General features: G+C 46.0%; 1 protein-coding gene across 3 annotated transcripts in view; it reads right to left on the bottom strand.

The window, feature by feature from the left end:
* Dpp6 (dipeptidyl peptidase like 6) overlaps positions 1-19,546 on the bottom strand; it is a 655,432-nt gene that overhangs the window by 225,120 nt on the left and 410,766 nt on the right. For 2 of the 3 annotated variants that reach the window (XM_038318721.1, XM_038318723.1), the window contains exon 5: positions 18,522-18,606. In XM_038318721.1, coding sequence (XP_038174649.1) covers positions 18,522-18,606 — 85 coding nt within the window. The remainder of the gene's footprint in view (positions 1-18,521; positions 18,607-19,546) is intronic. The other variant, XM_038318722.1, reaches the window with a different exon arrangement.

The following is a 19,546-nucleotide window of genomic DNA, read 5'->3' on the forward strand; positions in this document are numbered from 1 at the left end:
AGAGTCAGAGGCAGCAGATAGCTATAATGAAGTCATGTTTTATGGACACATTAGGAGAACTGTATAACTTTCATCCTTGGCCTTGCCTTCCAGATGAAGCTTTAGTCCTTCTCTGGCATATCCCAGGACCCAGAACTACACTACCCAGGCTCTTCTCATTTGTCCATTCCCCATCATCACTCAGTATTGCCATTATCCTCTGAGACTGTTCTTGCCAGAGATAGTGTACAGTTAGTAAACACACACACACACACACACACACACACACACACAGAACAGATTAGTTTGTCTTGGATAGATGATGCCTGTCTTATTAGGAATGAAAGCCACACAGCCAAGCTATGCCTTTTCATTTCAAATGCAGGTGCAGTACGGAGACACCTCTGTTTAGGATCAAGTTGGATGACACAAGATTGAGAGGCTCAGAATATACCGTGATGGATGATGCAGAATAGAAGCCCCAGGAAAAACAAGGAGGCAGTTTCTGGTTAATGCGAAGCAGACTTGAGTTTATGTGTTAGATTTGCTTTGTCGTTGGCCCACAGGTTCTCAGAGAATTCAAAGTTTTGAGACGCCCACTCCACTGAGGGATACTGCACTGGGTAATCTCAATTGTCAACTTGGTGAGACCTACTGTCACCTAAGTCACAGACCCATGAGGGGTTGTTTTGATTAGGTTAGTTGAGGTGGGGAGACCTGTCCACTGTGTCCCCGCTGTGAGTGGCGTCGTTCTCTGGGCTGGGATCTCAGACTTTGTATGGAGCAGAGAGTGAGTGAGTAGAAACAGTCTTCCCCCTTTGCCTTTTGACCACGGATGTCATGTAATCATCTGCCTCAGACTCCTGCTACTGTCACCTCACTGCCATGACTGTAACCGTGAACTGTGAATGAAAATGACCCTTTCCCCCTTAAGTTGTTCTTACTAGGATGTATTTTTCCAATTAGACAAATTTATGTGTTTATTTGTTTTGTTTTTTAAATTCATTTTCGAGAATTTCATAGATGTGCACAATGGATTCAGTCACCCCCGCCCCAGTGTCCTAACTCACTCTGCAGGAGTCATTCACCTCCACATCCCTCTCCTTCCCGATTTCATATCTTCTTCTTCTTTTATCCTTTAGATAACTCATTGGGTCCAATTAGTGACACCTAAATGCCCATGAATGTACTGCTGCAGGGAGAGCGTGGGCAACCTCCTGGGGACCACAGCCCTTGGGAGAAACCAACTGCCACAGATACAGGACGCTTTGCCATACAGGGGACAATTCCAGATGCTGCTGTGGCAACGCCTCCAGTGTTGTTTTGCAATGTCTTATTTTAATGAGATCGAGACAGCAAAGGGCAAAAAGGCCTTCTTTTCCTAGTCAGAAGAAGACCCTCCCCGACTCACCCTGGGTGCTGCCTCATTCACAGAGTAAAATAAGAACTAGGGTTCCTGTAAGAGCCCAAGACCATCAGACCAGATGGGGCAGGGTTTGCACGCCAGAGGACAATGCACTTAGCTGTGTACAGACTCCACAGCTAATTGTGTCAACCACTTCTTCAGACACAGCACAAGGCGACTCAGCTGCCAGCAGTCTGGAGACACAGAGCAGGGCCCATCCTCAGCTGTGCAAAGAAAAGACCAGAGCCTAGCAAAAGAGCAGCCTTCGAGCCTGAGGAGGTCACAGGGCAGCTGCAGAAAAGGGTGCATTGGGTGTTGCGGTAGGGCGATGCCACCTCTGGGCGACCACTGGCTACGGGATGGGGGAGGGTCACCTGGGGCGGGGGAGAGTGTGCAAACTTAAAGTTAATTATGATGGGATAAAATCATGCACTGAGTCCTCATGTCACGCCGGCAGCATCTGAAGGGCTGGAGAGCCCCGTGTGGGTAGTGCTACCACCTTCAACAGTACAGCTGTAGGACTATGACAGGGGACCCTGCTGTTGAGGGTGGCATAGTATACAGTGGAAGAGGAGGAGGAGGAAGAGTTTTTAAAAAGTTAGAGTTAAAGAAGCACTTGGTAAAGTCAGAAGTGCGGACTCAGGAGGGAAGGGCACTAGGGCCACCTCTCGGCAGAATAGAGTGATGGCAGCTCAGAGAATTTGTCCCAAGAAACGTTGGCCAGACAGTGACATGAACACCTGCAACTGTCTCTGTGATCCCCAAATTCTTGTGACCCACAGAATATGATGAGATATGCACCATACATGGCCTTGCCCATGTTGTCATAACTGCTGTGAGCGCGTACGTACAGAGGCTCTGTTATGTCTAGGGAACACTGCTTTCCTGTGCACAGTCACTGCTCTGGCTCTTAGGGCCTTTCCGTTCCCTCTTCTGCAGTGGTTCCCAGGCCTGGGGAGGGAAGTGAATGTGGTTAAAAACTCAGTGTACAAAATTCTTAAAGAACTAAGAAAAATGATTAATTATAAAAACAGGTGCTTGGAAAAGTCTACCTTCCTGCGAGAAAAGGAAGGAAGGGGAAGGTCGTGCACACCTTCTTAGAGCACACTTGCTCATTAGTCCCACTGAACAGGTGGAATGCTGGGCTTGGTGGGATCTATGGAAGGACACTGCTAACGCTAGTGAACCTGGACCACCCATCCCTGCCATGCTGCAACTTGGTAAAATAGCAAAATAAAAAGTAACCAACAAGCCTAGGACCTGCAGACTTAGGCAACAGCTAACACCAAGATGTGGGCGGAGTGGCTCATGTAGGTAGGTTTCAGGGACCAGATGCTGTTTGGGTTAACAAATGGCTTGGCAAGAATGGAGTGATCTATTCCAGTTTAATGAGCCTTCTGCTTATTAATGAAGGGAGCGTCTATCGCCAGTGTATAGGTAGTTGTATGCATGTCATGATCATGCAGCAAATGCCAGGGGCGTTTTTGCCTCCAGACACAGAGGAAGGTATATGATTACTTTAAAACCACGGATTTTGATTTAATGAGGCCCCGTCCGTCTTAGAAACACACAGATGACTAGCGCAGTGAGGCTCATAGAAATTTGGATTCCAGGGAGAAGCCAGGTCCTTTGATTTGCTGACAATGGCTAAGTTCTGAGTATGGCGCAGACGGCTCAGTGAAACTTGTTGGATGAAGTCCTAGAATGCATCAGCCATAGGCCAACGCAGGCAAGAAGAGTCTCAGTCATGAGAGACCTAAGGTAAAAGGCTGGAAGAAACTTTAAATGTGAGGGCACTGGGGTGTCTACTCCATACAGAAGCTTGTCACGGTACCGTCCAAATGAAGGAATTCAAGTTAATTTGTCTCCTCGTCAATATTTATAGAGGCCCATCGCATGTATCTCTCAGAACAAGTCATTCTAGCCAGTGAGGTTCCATCCATTCTTAATGGTGACACCTCCGGGGTGCCTGGGTGGAGTAGCATGAAGAGAAGATATTTCACCAGGGTCGGGGAGGGGATGCTTCTTGGGTGGCACACAATGCCTGTGCACCTGTGAGGCCTGTGACGAGAGGGTCTCCAACCTGACATCACCCACACCTGCTCTGCGATTATCTGGGTGAGCACACACACACACACACACACACACACACACACAGACAATCTAAGCACTTAACGCCTTGTCCACGCTGAAGATGCAGGTACACACTTGTTCCCTCAACAAGGCCTAGAACCTCAGGCCCTGCTCCCCGCTGTGTCTGAAGGAGATCCACCTGTGTGTGACAAGCCACCAATCTGTGTTGCACTTGTTGATGACCGACATAAACTTAAACATGGTAGCCATAGGAGAGATGAGAAAAAAGTGGCCCCAGGAAAAGGATGGGATATAGACTTGACTCTGCCATTACCGAGACACACGGCTTTGAAGGCATCAGCTCCCATTTGCTGGCTGTGCTTCTTTCTTCCTAAGTGCTTAGACAGGGTCTTACTATGGAGCACTGGTTGATCTTGAAATCATGATCTTCCTGCTGAGAGCCAGGAGTATAGAGCTATGCCACCATGCCGGCAATTAAACATTCTAGGCTTCGCTTTCCTTGTCTGTAGAGTGGGGAATGGCTGAGTCATCTTAGAAAGGCCTTTAGCAGTTCCTTGAAGGAAGAGGAGGCTAGGGATTGGGAAATAAATCCCAGCATGCTCTCTAGGGAGGTGTGCACACCCAGGCATGACAGTCCCAATGTGGGCACATGGTGCTTTGAACCATTCCTAGGCAATGACAGAGGAGAGCCAGAAGTTGCCAAGGACTGTGGATGGGAGAGATGTTTGCCTGCAGGGGCAGCCCAAGGAGGTTTCTACATTAATGAGGTATTTTCAGGAACCCGACTTGTGAGTGGTCTTGGTAGCAGAGTCTATACAGATCTTAAAACTGACAGAATTACAGAAGACAAGAAACTTAGAAGAGGAGGGAAAAAACTCAACTTGTACTACATGGTATAAAAATACCTTTCTTAGTTGAAAGCAAGGAAGTTCCCAGCAGGTGGGCGGCATCATAACAATAGGCCAGTAGCAGTTGTGTGTGCATCTGCTGCATTCTGAGCTGTCAAGATGAACTGGGAGGCAGGCTTCAATATTTATCATGCTAAAGGCTTCTTCTCATGAATGGCAATGAGACACACTTTAGCCGAATGGATCTCTTGTCTGTGTGGCTTATCCAAAGCCAACCTGATTAAACATATTAAAACCCCAGAAGCTGTAACTGTTTCCAGCCATGGCAGGCTTTCTGACAGCATGGGCCAACATTGTCTTCACAGGGTCTCTTCTGGCCTGGAAGGGGCCATGAGCACTGACATGGGCAACCCTACTGTGTAACTGTGTGTGTGTGTGTCCTGCAGACACAGCTGTGAGCCAGTCAGAGCGTGGCACCTGCTGGGCTCTGACAAGGCCTTTGTGTTGTCTTCATGAGACTAGCAGTACCCTCTTCTGAGAGTCCATCACAATTGGGCATGTGGACTCTAGATATGCCCTTCTGGAAGGGGTGTGGATGGTCACTGGACCTGCACATGGTATCTGGCACCTTCTTCCAGCCATTTGTCTGAGACTCTGTTCTAATTGTGAGTGATCTCTGGAGTCTCAGGGAAAGACTAGCACACATAGGCAGGGAAGACTAGAGGAAGGGGGCGTTGTCCATGCGGCTATAGGGAACAGTCATTTATGCTGGTGAAGATTCTCTAATTGGGATGATTTGGGGTGACCCATAAGCCAGTCAGGAACCCCTCATGCATATGAGCAAGTCTCACAAGCTCACTGGCTCCCTAGGGTGAACTCTGGTGGAATGAAGGTGGTTTGTCATTATTATTATACTGTTCACATGTCCCTGGGAAGGAACTTTAGCAGTATGTGGGGTGGAGAGATAAGGGTCGTAAAATCTCCCCACACTCCATTCTGTGGAGGGATGTGACAAGGCTGGGAGGATCCTGAGACTAGTGACTGTGGGAGTCGTCACTGCAGGGGACAAAGTGCTGCTGGTAGAAGGCACGTGAGGACGCACCCTAGAGCTGAGAGCAGCAAAGGACCATGGGAGACCAATGGATGGGTGTGTGGCAGCGGATAGTGGGGGGAACCGAGCGGAGGAATGGGTCACTCAGCTGGCACACAGAATGGTCCCTGAAGACAATTTGGAGAAGACAGGATGGTGTGTGGGGAGGAAGTATGATACAAAGCGTCCACAAAGAGGTGACAATAAAGAGAGATGGGGCATATATAAAAGACTGGGGAGTGACAGGTATTGCAGGCCAGGGCAAACACAGGCATGAGCTCAGAGTCCTGGCAAACGGGTATTTTCTACTGCATTAATATTACAAGCATGGGGGTCTAATTTGAGGTGAAGAGATGGGTTCAGTTTACAGCCACTGTATGCAGGGTCCTTCCAGGCTGGAAGGGGGCAGTGGGAACCACAAATCTGGAGCCATGGCAAGAGAGCTGCATGGGAGTACAACCGGTTGGGTCACTGCCATCTGGATTACTGTGTCTTAAACTTTGGAGCACACACCATCAATGTCTGGTTGTCCTTCCTGCATGGTAGGGTTGGGTAGAGCCTGCGAGTTAGCATGTGGGAGAGTTCCTTCCAGGTGCTTCTGTTGTCAGGCAGCGCCCCATGCAGGGACGGAGCGGCAGATAAAGTGGTTCCGGGACAGTGTGTATTTGTGAAGAGAAGTTGGCCTCACATATTTATGTGAGGAAGATCTGCCAAGTCTTGGGACAGGACGATTCTTGGCTGAGTAGGTGAAAGGGGCAGCTGAAGACAGCTGAGCATGTAGCCTGGATGCCTAGAGGGAGGGGGAAGTGACCTCAGTTCTGTCCCATGAGGCCATGGGACTTGCAGAGGGGAAACCACAAATTTAGGGGCAAGGACTCTGCTGGTAGAATCACCACACCCATCTCCATGGTGGGGAGGGGCGAGTGCAGAGATCTAATCTAGCAAGGAAGGTCATGGTGCCCAGTGAGGTGCCTCATAGAGTGCACCACAGCCTCCAACTGTACTGGAGACATCATCTGCTTCCTTAAGGCTCAGCATCTTCCTCTGTAAGTGGGGATGAAAGGAGGATCAGCCCTAGCTGTCAGGAGGCCAGGGATTCAGCACACAGTGGAGGGAGGGCAGAGACTGAAAGGAAGAGCTGTGTCTATATGCTTCTGTTCTCATGAAGGAGAGGAGGAGGAGAGAACTGTGGGCAGAGCTCCTTGTCTTCACTCTGCTTCATGATGGAGAGATCTGAGCAAACTTGGATGTCTGAGGGAGGCAGCCGAGTGGGGAAGTAGATGGTAACAGGGCTGGGACCCCTTGAAGTCCACACCATAGCCAGGGCATGGGCAGGAGGAGATGGGGAGGGATGGCATCTAGTTCTGTCTACTCCTCTGAGACCAACCAACCAGAGCTGGGTAGCTATCCGCTCCATTCATGAATTCCAGTACTGTCATATGTCATCACTCTATGGTTACAAAAAGAAAAGGGGGCATGAGAGAATAAGAGGGGTGGTAGCACAGAGGGCAGGGTAAGTCACGAAAGCAGAAGAGAAGCCATCTATGGAAAGAGTAACAGATGTGGGAGGTAACAGGGGTGGGGGCCTGGAGAGGGGAAGGATAAGGATGGAGACTAGAGACAGATGTTTGCAAACACCATTTTGTAACCATCTGTTACTTTGAATGCCAACTTCAGTGCCAATAATAAAATGTGTGGCTCCTCTTTTGACAATGGGTCATCTCTGGTAGCTGTGATGGCAGCCAGAAATCATGGAGAATGCCTGAAGTTGTGGGCAGTCAGGTGAGGTGCCAAGCACCGTCACGGCCATGTCCCAACATTGTTCTCGCTCCACTCATTCTACTCATTTCAAAGAATGACGTTTTCAGTATGCGTTTCCTTCATTACCCAGCAGACTACTGGAGCATTAGCAGGACCAACTCTTCTGCATTTCCACCTTCTGTGAGACACTCTGTGCACCCAAGTACATGCATGCATGCCTGTGTGTGTGTGTGTGCACGTGCGCACACACACGCACACACACATACACGCACACACACATACACGCACACACACGCACACACCTGCAAGCAAAGTCTTGTAGTCCTGTAAATAGGCACTGGGGAGCCTGTTAAATTATAGCCATCTAGTGGTGGCAGGGCATTGAGGGACCAAAGGTGACAGGCGATTTAGGGATTGTTCAGGCAATTCAACAAATACTTATCATTTCTAGAGATTCAAAAACTATAGCAATGGACTTGGTCCAAAATGCTGCCACAGCAGCTGCAGCAGCAAACCCCTCGAAGCAGTGCCACTGTGCATTAGCATGCAGAGTCTGCCAGAGCATGGCCAAGGGCCCCACTGCTCACGCGCAGGCTTTTGATGATAACAAAGCCCAGGAATAAAGGAAGCTGTAAGGCAGAAACTCTGCCTGCTGGAAGATGAAAACCTTTGACCCTGCGAAGGACCAGAATCCAAGGCACTTGCCGTATGATGCCATGAGGGCCAGAACTTTAGAGAATTCAGGTCCTTACGGGGAGCACAGCGAGGACTAAGTGGCAGCTCAAAGGGTTTGGAAATTACAGCCTGCAAAGTCTGTCTGCTACTACTGAAGTCATCATTCTGGTGGCCTAGAAGAAAAGTAAGCACGTGTAGAGTATTTCCCGCTGTTTGCTATCCCCAGCGCTAGGGGGACGACCGTGTCATATACCCGGCAAGGCCGCAGATGGCATCTTACTTAAACATTTTGCTAAATCATCTCTGTGACACGATGGGGGTTGAATCACAAATGGAGTTGTCCCTAACCCATCACGCTTACTAATCCTTATGATTTTCAGGGGCATGAAAATCTCCAGGCACACAGTAGCGATAATGGTCCACAGTAAGTCTCCAAGTCCTAATTGTTTGCTCAGATGGCCAGGGGAGCTTGTTCCATATTAATCAGCTGTGAGGCTCTGCATATAATTGCTGTTAACCAGTTCTCCCTCAATCAGAGACAGCGGAATAGGAAACGAAGAACAAATCTTTTAGGAAGGATTTGAGTCTTCCCCCCTTGCTCCATTACAGTGATGGCCATTCACAGTAAAGACAACTAGGTGTGCTCTGATATCTGGCCATGCCACTTAGCAAACCTGTGTCTCTCCTCATTTACATTTCATCTCCTTTATTACCAATTACACAAACTTCACTGGTCATGCTAGATCATGCAGAGCCTCTTCCCAAGCTGGTGGTCTTTAAGAATTATTATTGTTATTACATTATCACAGCCGTGGCTCCTGAGGTGAGGCTGTCTCCAGTCCTGTCTCCCAGCTGGCTTCAGACATGCACAGAATGGTTGATGCTTCCATCCTTCCCTGCCTCCACTTCCCAAACACCTGTGGCTTCTATGGCCCTAGCTTCTCCCAGGAATGCTGATGCTTACATGTTCTACCTACACAGAAGCCTGGCCTCAGGAGGTCACTCTGTTCCTTTTATGAGCCCTTTATGATGTCATCTCCCATGATGGGATTGGACTGTCTCTAATTCTCTAGTCCCCCCTTTTCCCAAAACACCATTGAGTGTATCCTACAGTAAAGGGACACACCTTACTTCCAGGATGGTTGGTTAACCCCCACTGGCTCCTTGACCCTTCCCTTCATGCCCCATTTCTTCTATTAACCTTATCTCAAGCTCTGTCTTTGATCAATGTACCACCCATGCATTTATTTTCTGATAATAATTCCAGCTTCTACCACTTTTGCTCAGGTTTCCCCATTTCGGATATCTGACAACCATGTTTGTTGTCAACACAACTACTCACACGAGCTAAGAGATGGAACCAGGCTAGATGTTCATCAACAGACAGGTGCAGAAACCTATTATATATATGCACGGTGGAACTGTGTTTAGCTACAAAGAAAGTCAAGACATTTTCAGGAATATGGATGGAGCTAGAGATTACTATGTTAAATGCAATAAATCAGACTCTAAAGGACAAACACCACATGTTTTCATGTTTTCTTTCGTTGCGAAAGCCTCGATTTTACGTTTTACATCTATTCAGGGGAGTATAGGTCATGAAAGTAGAAAGGCGACCATGAAAGCAGAAAGATGATGGAGAGAAGAGGGTAATCGAACACATACTTTGTGACAGCAGAGGGAGGAATCTGGGGGATGAAGGGCAAGAGTGAGGAAGGGCACAGATAGCAGGTGTGGGGAGGAGGATCAATAAGACCAAAATATGTATGTAAATGCCACAATAAAACTCATCACTTTTTATGAAATTACAAAGCAAAGCTAAACAGAATAAAACATCCCCCTACCACCACCACCAAAAGAGATTTGACTCCTAAAGAAAGTTGCTTAGAAGGACACACAGAAAGGAAAATGTGGGTGTGGGTGCAGATCCAGGGAGTCCTGTAGGCCATTCATCTTCTCTAGAGAAGAGGGAGCATTACTGAAAGTCAGTCTCCACTTCTACCACTGCAGGAGTGTAACATGAGGGGGCTTGCTTGTTGGGGTTTCTGTCCTGCTCGGTACCCCACAGCCGGCAAGCCCCAAAGAAAATCACACAGAGATCTCCATAAGTTATAAAACTGATTGACCCATTAGCTTAGTCTTCTTATTAGCTCTTGTAGCTTATAGTAACCCGTTATTCTTATCTATGTTAGCCACATGGCTCAGTACCTTTCAGCCGGGCAGGTTACATCTTGCTTCTCAGTGGTCTGGGCTGGAATGGGAGGAATGGGCTTCCTTCTTCCTAGCATTTTTCTGTTCTCATGGCCCCGCCTCTACTTCCTGTCTGGTTGATCGGCCTATACTTCCTGCCTGGCCAATCAACATTTATTCAAAATAAACCAATTGACAGAACACAGAAAATTCTCCCTCACCACAGGAGCTGCTGCGGCAATCAGGACTAGCTGAGCAGACCGAGGTCTTCTGCAGCATGGACTTTGAGTCTGCATTTGAGGAACGTTCAGGTGGGGACTTCCTGCAAGTCCATTGTCAGCTGAGTGGGAAGAAAAGTGCATGCGAACCAGCTGCGAGGGAGTTAAATTGGATCCCCTACAGCTGGAGTTATAGGTAACTGTGAGCCACCTAATGTGGGACTGAACTTAGGTCCTCTGAAAGAACAATATGCATTCTTAACCACTGAGCCATCTCTCCAGCCCTTGTGTTCTTTAAAAATAGTAATGATTATATGTGTGTGTGTGTGTGTGCGTGTGTGCATGCACATGTGTGTGTTTGTGTGTGTAACTCCACTGAAGATGTGCATGGAAGAACATGGAATTTAGATGGGATTCATTTCACCAAGTATGCCGAAGCAGGTCTATTCATATTTGGATGCTTTCCAGCTGTACATAAATATTATATTTCAAAGTCCCTCAGGTGGTAAAATAGGCTACATTAACTAACAAAGAGCAGGAAAGTTTTTTATTGAAGAGGAAATTTGTTTCACTCCTGTAGTATACAGCTTGGCTTCATAATGTCTTTCTTCTGAACTGAGCGGATAACTCTGTAAGGGGAGAAGCAAGCAGCTACAAGCTATGTGCACCCTCTCTCCTATGACAAGGGAACTATGGGATGTCCCTTTCCTCTGAGGAAGCTTACATGGCATCATCGCCCTCTGAGGAGGAAATTATACTTGGTACCCCATACTGCTCTGTCTCTCTTGAGGAAGAAGGTGTACAGGGCACCTCGCTCATGTGAAGACATTTCTCCACTCTGAGGAGGAAGCTATACATAGCACACCATGCGCCCCGAATAAAGAGCTGTAGATAGTACCTCACACTTCTCTGCCCTCTGAGGAGAAAGCTTACACAGCACATCCCCATCTGAGGAGGAAGCGTGAAAGGCATCTCACAGCCTTCTCCCCTGAAGAAGCTGTACCGGACACCTCTGCCCTCTGAGGAGAATGTTTGCATAGCACCATGTCTCATCTGAGGGGGCAGCCGTACTCAGCACACCATGTGCTCTAAGGAGGGAGGTGAACAGGGCACCTCACATCTCTTCCCTGTGAGGAAGAAGTCACTCCTCTTCCCCGAGGAAGAAGCTATATGGGAAAGCTCTGTCCTGTGAGAAGGAAGCTTACATAGCACCTATCATGGCTATGGGAAGGAAGATGCTTCTTCTCCTCAGGGAGGAGGAATGGCTTCTCTATTCTGAGGAGGGAGCTGTTCTGAGGAGGGAGCTAACCAGAGTACCTCACACCATTCCCCTCCAAGACAGAAGCTGTTGGGGTGAAGGATTGTTCAACTTCCTGATTCATCACTGGCATCTGTTACCCAACTTTGGGAAAAGCAAAAATGATCAAATGTCTGCTACTTGGCTATAAACCAGCATAGAAAATATTTTAAGAGTTAGAAAATCAAGAAAAATGCTACTTTTTGTCTCCTGGGAAGGACAGTTACCCGAGGCTGCTCAAGTCTCACAGGTTAATTTCTGGCTGCAGTGCCAGTGCCCACAGGACATGCTGGGCATGGCCAAGAGACGTATGACTTGGTAATGACACTGGGTATGAGTCTCAAAGTCATCTCTACAAACTACACCTGTACATAGAGTAACGAAGCACCCGGTTGCCACTCCAGCTGGCTGGGGGTGCCATCAGTAAGTACGGGTATAAGATATGGGCTCATTTTTCCCCCCTTCTGAGTACGTAATTTATAAAACTCTGTAAGAAAGGTATCAGTAAATGCAAGGAAATTTAACTATCTAAGTTTGTTGCTAAAAAAAAATCAGGTTTTTTTTTTTTGGCCTGGATTCTCAAGACAATTATGGTAGTAACATAGTTCTGCGGGTCTATGTTGCAACTTTATCCCTACTTATACTGAGCACACAACACTACTGAGACAGCAAGACAGTGGAGCACTACCTATGAAGAACTGCGCTAGCATCCTTTGACATCATTTCGTAAGTCTGTGTGGAACCCAGGCAGTGATGCTGTACCCATATGGGCTTCCATACTAATTTGGAGTCGCTAAGCACTTATCTCCCTTCTGCAATAAACCTCATTGCCATGCAAACACTTTAAAAAGCATGAGGGGATCATGCCTCCCCACAGCATGGTACTTGCTCAAGACCCTGCTGAACTCACACCTCCTTGCTCCCTGACTTCTTGGAGTTTGGGGAGCCATGTGAGAAAGAGGGACAAAGCTACAGGGTGCAAGACCTGTAAGAGCTTCAGAGACTCCTGGCTTTTCAGTCCACACTGCTTGTGATGGGCTGGACCCGTATCCAGTTTCTAGTGAATGGACTGTGGAAAGATGAGGGAGCTTCCACAATGGATCCAAAATACTGACAGGAACCCGCCCCGTCAACACTCTTCTTGCTTGCTGCTCTGAAGAACAAGCCACCGCATTTTAGAGGGTCTTTGGGGAGATACTGAGGATATTTTCTGGCCCAGAGCCCCTGAGGGAGCCCTATCAATATCCATGTGAAGGAACTAGGGATGGACCATTCCTCGTCACAGTCTCAAAATGTGACTGGAGTCCACATGATGATGAAGATAATGATGATGATGATGATAATGATGATGATGATTGATGGAGGAGTGTCTATGTGTTACTTTCATTATTAATAAAGAAAACTGCCTTGGCCCTTTAAGAACAGAAAATTAGGTAGGTGGAGTAGACAGAACAGAATTGTGGGAACAAGGAAGTAGAGTTAGAGAGACACTTCAGGCAGTGACCATAGTGAGTCTCCATGCTGCTCCTCTCCGAGATGGACGCAGGTTAAGATCTCTCCTGGTAAGCCACACCTCATGGTGCTACCCAGATTACTAAATATGGGTTAAAGGAAGATGTGAGAATTAGCCAATAAGAGGCTGAAACTATGGGCCAGGCAGTATTTAAAAGAATACAGTTTCCGTGTAATTATTTCGGGTGTAAAGCTAGCCGGCGGCCGGGTGGCGGGACACAGCCCCGCCGCTTCACTCTACAGATTGGCGCTCCAACGTGGTGACTAAATCCACTTAAAAACCTTGCCCGCTTGGGATCGGAAAGAAAGTTCTCTGAGACCATGCCAATGGCTCACTGCTCCCTTCCTGCACCTGGGCAGATGGTGGAATCAGGCTTAGGCGAGCGGGACAGCATTTGCGGATTCCTGCCGCCATAGAGAGAGAGGTGTTTTCAGACTGCGCGGTGCTCTGCACGTCAGATTAGGCTGTGACTTGGATTAAAAGAGTTTCTGTGCTGCACGCTCAGTATCAAAATTAAACTGCTGAGTGCAGCTCCAATGTGGACTGCTGTGTACCTGTAACTTTGTGCAGCTCAGGGGCACCAAATGACTGAGGCAGTAGCAGCTCTGGCTCTGCTCCGCCATGCTAAACTGTGCTAACCTCAGGCAGGTCTATCGTAATTACCATAATAACAGCGCAGTTAAGGTTTAGACTTGGCTGTAAACAGGCAGTACCGTATTACCTCTACCTGGCGCAACTTAAGATTTTAAGAAGTGGTTAACCTTTTAAGAAGTGCTCCTGGATAGTAAAAAATTACAGATTCACAATAGAAAAGATTCAGACATAGAAGGCCTTTAAATGGCTCACGTAGGCTTAAAAGAGAGAAAAAAATATAGAAAATAAAGTTAATGCCTTAAAAAGAAAAGGTTAAAGTCTTTAAAGAGACAGAGTACAGATAGTTATAGATTAAAAGAAGTAAAGTGATAGAGTAAAAATAAGCCACGTAAAAATGGAAAATTCACAGAGAGTCTGGATTATGTATTTTGTTGTGTTTTCTTTGATTTTTTTGACTGTAAAGGAGCTAAGTACAGAGAGACATTTCATTATATGGGCTGCCAGGCTAGATCAGAATGGACATCTTAACGGTATGACTTCAGGATTTGGATCTAAGAACATGATGCTTTGGAAAAGAGTTTCTTCTTTTGTTTTCACAGAGGACGAGACTCTGTGGATTGCTTCTATCCCAATATGGTATGATAGACCACGCCCTCCTGAAAGGTTGCTGTGAACATCTTCAAAAAATTACTTCACTCAACTGCCAACTGAGAGGAACCTAGCACACAGGTTACACCATGAAAGACCTAAATAACACCGCCCCCATTCAGCAGGAAGCAGTTTGGAGAGAAAAAACTGCGCCCATTTTCCCAAATATTGCTTATAAATGTTCTTTTACATTTAAAGGGGGAGATGATATAGATATGAATTTGCATTGGTATAGATTTTAAGGTCAATTTTGTTATATGTATATGTATTTCTGATCTTGATTAAGCTATTGTGATTGTAGTTCATTTTAAAAACTGTAATGTATAATTAGGAAATATAGGTTGTTAATGGATAATCATTGATAATAGTTAAGCTTGTAGTCAAGTTATTAGATTTTCTAGATATGTAGAGATATATTTCAGTTAGATAAATATTCTTCATATCTTTCAAAGACTGCAGAATATGGCATTTAATGTTTTAATAACTTAGGGTTTTTCATGACAATGAGACACGTCTGCTCCTGGCAGCACCAATCTACTTCGAGAGGAAGATGGGCATCGAAGAGGCTACTTATGGAGTTTGTTAGCCATTTGGGCAAGAAACTGCTCTTGCCTGGACTGTTGCATAGACTGGACACAAAGAACCCGCAGAGAGAGGACTGCTGAACTTGCCTAAAGGTGAGATGGTCTTTCGGGGTTCCTGATTCATGAAAGAGTCTTCGAGACATTCTGCAGGACACAGCAGAAAGTGACTGAACTGTCTTTGGAATTTCCTGCTTCATGAAAAAGTCTGCTGGACACTATGGGCCTGAAGGCTGAAGATGGATGCCCCAACGGTACAGAGGAACTTTGGGTGACTGTCCAGGCAGCCAGTTGTCTCTGTCATTTCTAGAGTTTGAAAGTTGCATATGACTTGTTTACTTAGGTAATATTATATCCTTCTGGAGTCTTTGATGGAGTTGAAGAATAAATAGATAGTTATAGATTTCCTTAGTTATGATAAAAGATAAAATAGATTTAAATATTGTAACTGTAATACTTGCTTGATAACTGTTATATGTAATTTTGCTATGTTAAAGTTGAAGCCTTTCTTTTTTGTTTAAACAGAAAAAGGGGAAGTGATGGAGGAGTGTCTATGTGTTACTTTCATTATTAATAAAGAAAACTGCCTTGGCCCTTTAAGAACAGAAAATTAGGTAGGTGGAGTAGACAGAACAGAATTGTGGGAACAAGGAAGTAGAGTTAGAGAGACGCTTCAGGCAGTGACCATAGTGAGTCTCCATGCTGCTCCTCTCCGAGATGGACGCAGGTTAAGATCTCTCCTGGTAAGCCACACCTCGTGGTGCTACCCAGATTACTAAATATGGGTTAAAGGAAGATGTGAGAATTAGCCAATAAGAGGCTGAAACTATGGGCCAGGCAGTATTTAAAAGAATACAGTTTCCGTGTAATTATTTCGGGTGTAAAGCTAGCCAGCAGCTGGGTGGCGGGACGCAGCCCCGCTGCTTCACACTACAGATGATGATGATGATGATGACAGTTTTTGAGGCAGGGTCCTGATCTATAACTCATTATGCAACTTAATATAGACATGACAATGAAGTTTACAGGAGAAAGGGGATGAGTCTTGCTGTGTGTTCAGGATCAGTAAAATAAAGATGCTACATAGATCCTCAGAACTATAGTATTGGATTCATAGCAGTCCTCCTGCCTCAGTGTCGCAAGTGCTGGGATTACAGGTCTGTGCCACCACACCCAAGCATGATAATGACTCTTGACTTCAGTCTGTGGACTTATTAAGTCAACAGATCCAGCTAACCTAAGCCTTGATTTCTGGCCCACAGAAAACATGAGATATGGATACTGCTTGCTTTAAGCCATGCGTGTTGAGGTCTCTTGTTACATGCATCGGTGACTGAGTGACTGGGTCTTTATTTAGAGCATCTTTTTGAACAAAATGCTATTTTATTTGAGATAGAATGGTGCTAAAGGGCTTTAAAAAACAGCCCCTCTCGATGTCATTTTTAAACATGGAAGTCAAATTATGTGCAAATACTCAGGGCTTTTTAAAGAAAGTGTTATCCAAGGAGGAATCTTTCGCAGATAGATTTTTCTCTTTTCTCTCACAAAGTGCATCTGTATTTTGATATGATCTAAGATACTGTGATTTATTTTTTTCTCTTCCACCGCAGAGCTTAGGAAATGTGCCATGCTTGTCAGCCACTCTCTGCGTTAAGGAACAGGATCGCACTAATGAAGCAAGTTTGTTTCAAAGCATTTTTTCTTATTGGGAGTTAGGATCACTTTTAAACTACAAATTAAAAACCACTACTCCCCTGACATCCAGCTTAGTTCTAGGAGAATTCTCCAGAAGATGTGCCCTAAGAAATGACAGGAAGTTCTTTCTCTCTCTGAAACAGAACTCATGTGACAAACATTAGGGGTTTGAGGCAGGAATAATCTTTAAGGAAGAGAGGAGATGGTGAAAATAGAAAATACATTTGTGACCATAAGGCTGGGACCACAACACCCATAGGAACATGATACTCCACATTCCAGGCACATTGCTTATGAACCCACAGATACTTTATGTCTAGAAAATGGGAAAAACAAGACTGAATTTATTCTTTCTCAAATCTATGTGATAACTAATATGTTTACAGGGAGGTAATTGTGGAGTCCCAACCTTAACCAAGAAGCTATTTGTGGTTGATGTTGGGAGAGGGAGGATTGGTTTCCTCCAATGGTGTGACCCTGGGTGACTGGGTGGTCAACCACACTGGGGCAGGTCCCATGCTTGGGGGTAGATGGCCAAGGAAAAGTGGACCCCTATGTTTTCAGGTGTGCATTTTTTTGTTCTGAATTTTATTTCCTAAGAGAGATGGTGTCTGAAGTTGAGTAGACAGGGTGGTGAGAGGGATCTGGGAAGAGTTGGGTAAGGGGAAAAAATGTAATCAGAACATATTGCATGAAAAAAATTAATACAAGTACTATGTTAAAACTGGCCCCTTGGGAAATGCTATGCACCCTCTGGGGATACCAACCCTTTCACTGCGCAGTGCAGTAAGGAAGAACTTAACTTTAATTACAGTTCTCAGATTCCTTTGCATATGAGATCTTTTATATTATTAGTAATTTAATCATTATATTATTAACCTAAGCCTCTTAATAATAATTGCCAACAACAACTTAGGAAGCCTTGTTCTACCCCACTTATTCCATAATTACAGGTTAAGCTGTTCCCCATGAAACTGCTTGGCCTGATAGGTTAGAAGATAGGTGAGTGGAGTAGACAGAACAGAATGCTGGGAAGAAGGGAAGTGAGGCAACCACCTCAAGCAGTCGCCATGATTCTCCTCTCTGAGATGGATGCAGGTTAGAATCTTCCCGGTAAGCCACTCCTTGTGGTGCTACACAGATTACTAAATATGGGTTAATCAAGATGTGAGAGAATTATCTAATAAGAGGCTGAAACTAATGGGCCAGGCAGTGTTTAAATGAATACAGTTTGTGTGTTGTTATTTCAGGGTATAAGCTAGCCAGGCGGCCAGGAGCAGGGCAGTGGGAACACGGCCCACAGCTCTCACTACAGTTTGTCATGGGACAGAAACCAGTACCTTTCCCACACAAGGCTCAGCACAGAGCCTCTCTGACATGAGGCACCTCTCAGGGGCTCTTACCCCATGGGAGGATCAAGAAACACTAACAAGATGATCTCAGGAGAACTGGAGACCAGTGAACTGGAAGGAACTAAGAACGAGAAAGAGCCAGGCAGGGAATGGATGTTTAGGCAGCTGCTCAAACTCAGGGTGAGACTTTTACAGCGAATTTCAGCAAGATTTTAGGGGGTGGGAGACTCATAAAGCACCAACAAGCCAGAATACACATAAGGGAAAGTGACTCAGCTTTCACCAGGACTCTGGCAAGGCCAGGGAGTGCAGGTAGAATCCGCTGGCAGCTGCCTTTGTTTCAGGTCCAAAATTGATCATTTCACTGGGAACTGGGGAAGTAAGTACAAGGGGTATCTCTTTGGAACATCTCTCAAAAGGAGTCATGTCTCTCCTCCTGCCATGTGGCAGTATGGCACAGGAAGAGGCTGTCCCAGGTATGCAAACTGTCTCAGGGTTGGAGATCGTGAGGAAGGTGCATTCCGGAAGCACTCTCAGAAGGCAGCAGAACAGAAAACAATTCCTCTATCTAAGGGGAGGAGGCAGACTCACCGGTTCCACGTTATAGGAAAACAGCGCGTACTCTCTATCCGGGGATATTTCGTATCTGACGGCTCTTAAGAATTCCTAAAGGAAAAAAAAAACACAGAATTTACTGGTGTTGCCTGTAACAACTCCGAATCTTTTCGCAGCACTGGAGACATCCTCAAAATCCTGTGCTAAGTTAATCATGGAACCAGCAACATTAAGTATGGTTATATCTTTTCTTAGCCAATCAAAACGCAGATAATCAATGCTTTCAAAAATTCTATTTGTGCTTTATTTCAAGTTTCAACAAAACCGTCCTTATTGTGTCTGTTGGAGCAAATCGTTGGAAGCAAACATAAAAACAAGCATCATTTTCCTGTAAGACCCCCAGTCTATCCATGTTCAGTTATCGTCTTTTTCCTTCATTCTTACATCTAGAAGCATATACTAAGCAGAGTTGCTACTAAAACAGAAGCAGATTCTGCACACTGTTCCATAACTTGTCTCTTCAGCATTGTGGGATTCCCCTTGTGGGACTCCCTGGGAGTCAGCACACAGAGGGCATGCTTGCTTTTCTACCAGATTCTTTTGTATCCAGCCCTCAGTGTGAGTATGTGCATCACCAACCATGAGGTTCCTTGGACCTACCCTGCCCTCTGCCCTGGCACACACTCCTGTTCTGACCCCACCCCCACCCCCGAGGGCCCTCATCATCGGTCTGGCGTCCATCAATCTACAGTGCTGCAGTGACCACTTGGAGAGTGAGCCATGCCATTGGAAGTTACAATGCCTTGTGCATCAGCTTCTTCTCCTGCAATGAAATCTTAAAGAAATGATTGCAAAGAATTGGTTTGTCTGGATTATTGCTCTTTGTGCTAACTGTATCGCCTTCATATTCCTTCATTCATGCAGACCTCACAACAGGCAGCGTGGTTCTCAGTGTCTGCATTCCCAAAGACACCATGAACACTAAACCAGTGCACACTGGATCCTCATACCCAGGGGAACCCAGGACTTCGCTCCTCATGCCTTTGTGTCC

The sequence above is a fragment of the Arvicola amphibius genome, chromosome 2 (assembly GCF_903992535.2).
Source record: "Arvicola amphibius chromosome 2, mArvAmp1.2, whole genome shotgun sequence".
In the NCBI taxonomy this organism is placed as follows: domain Eukaryota; kingdom Metazoa; phylum Chordata; class Mammalia; order Rodentia; family Cricetidae; genus Arvicola; species Arvicola amphibius.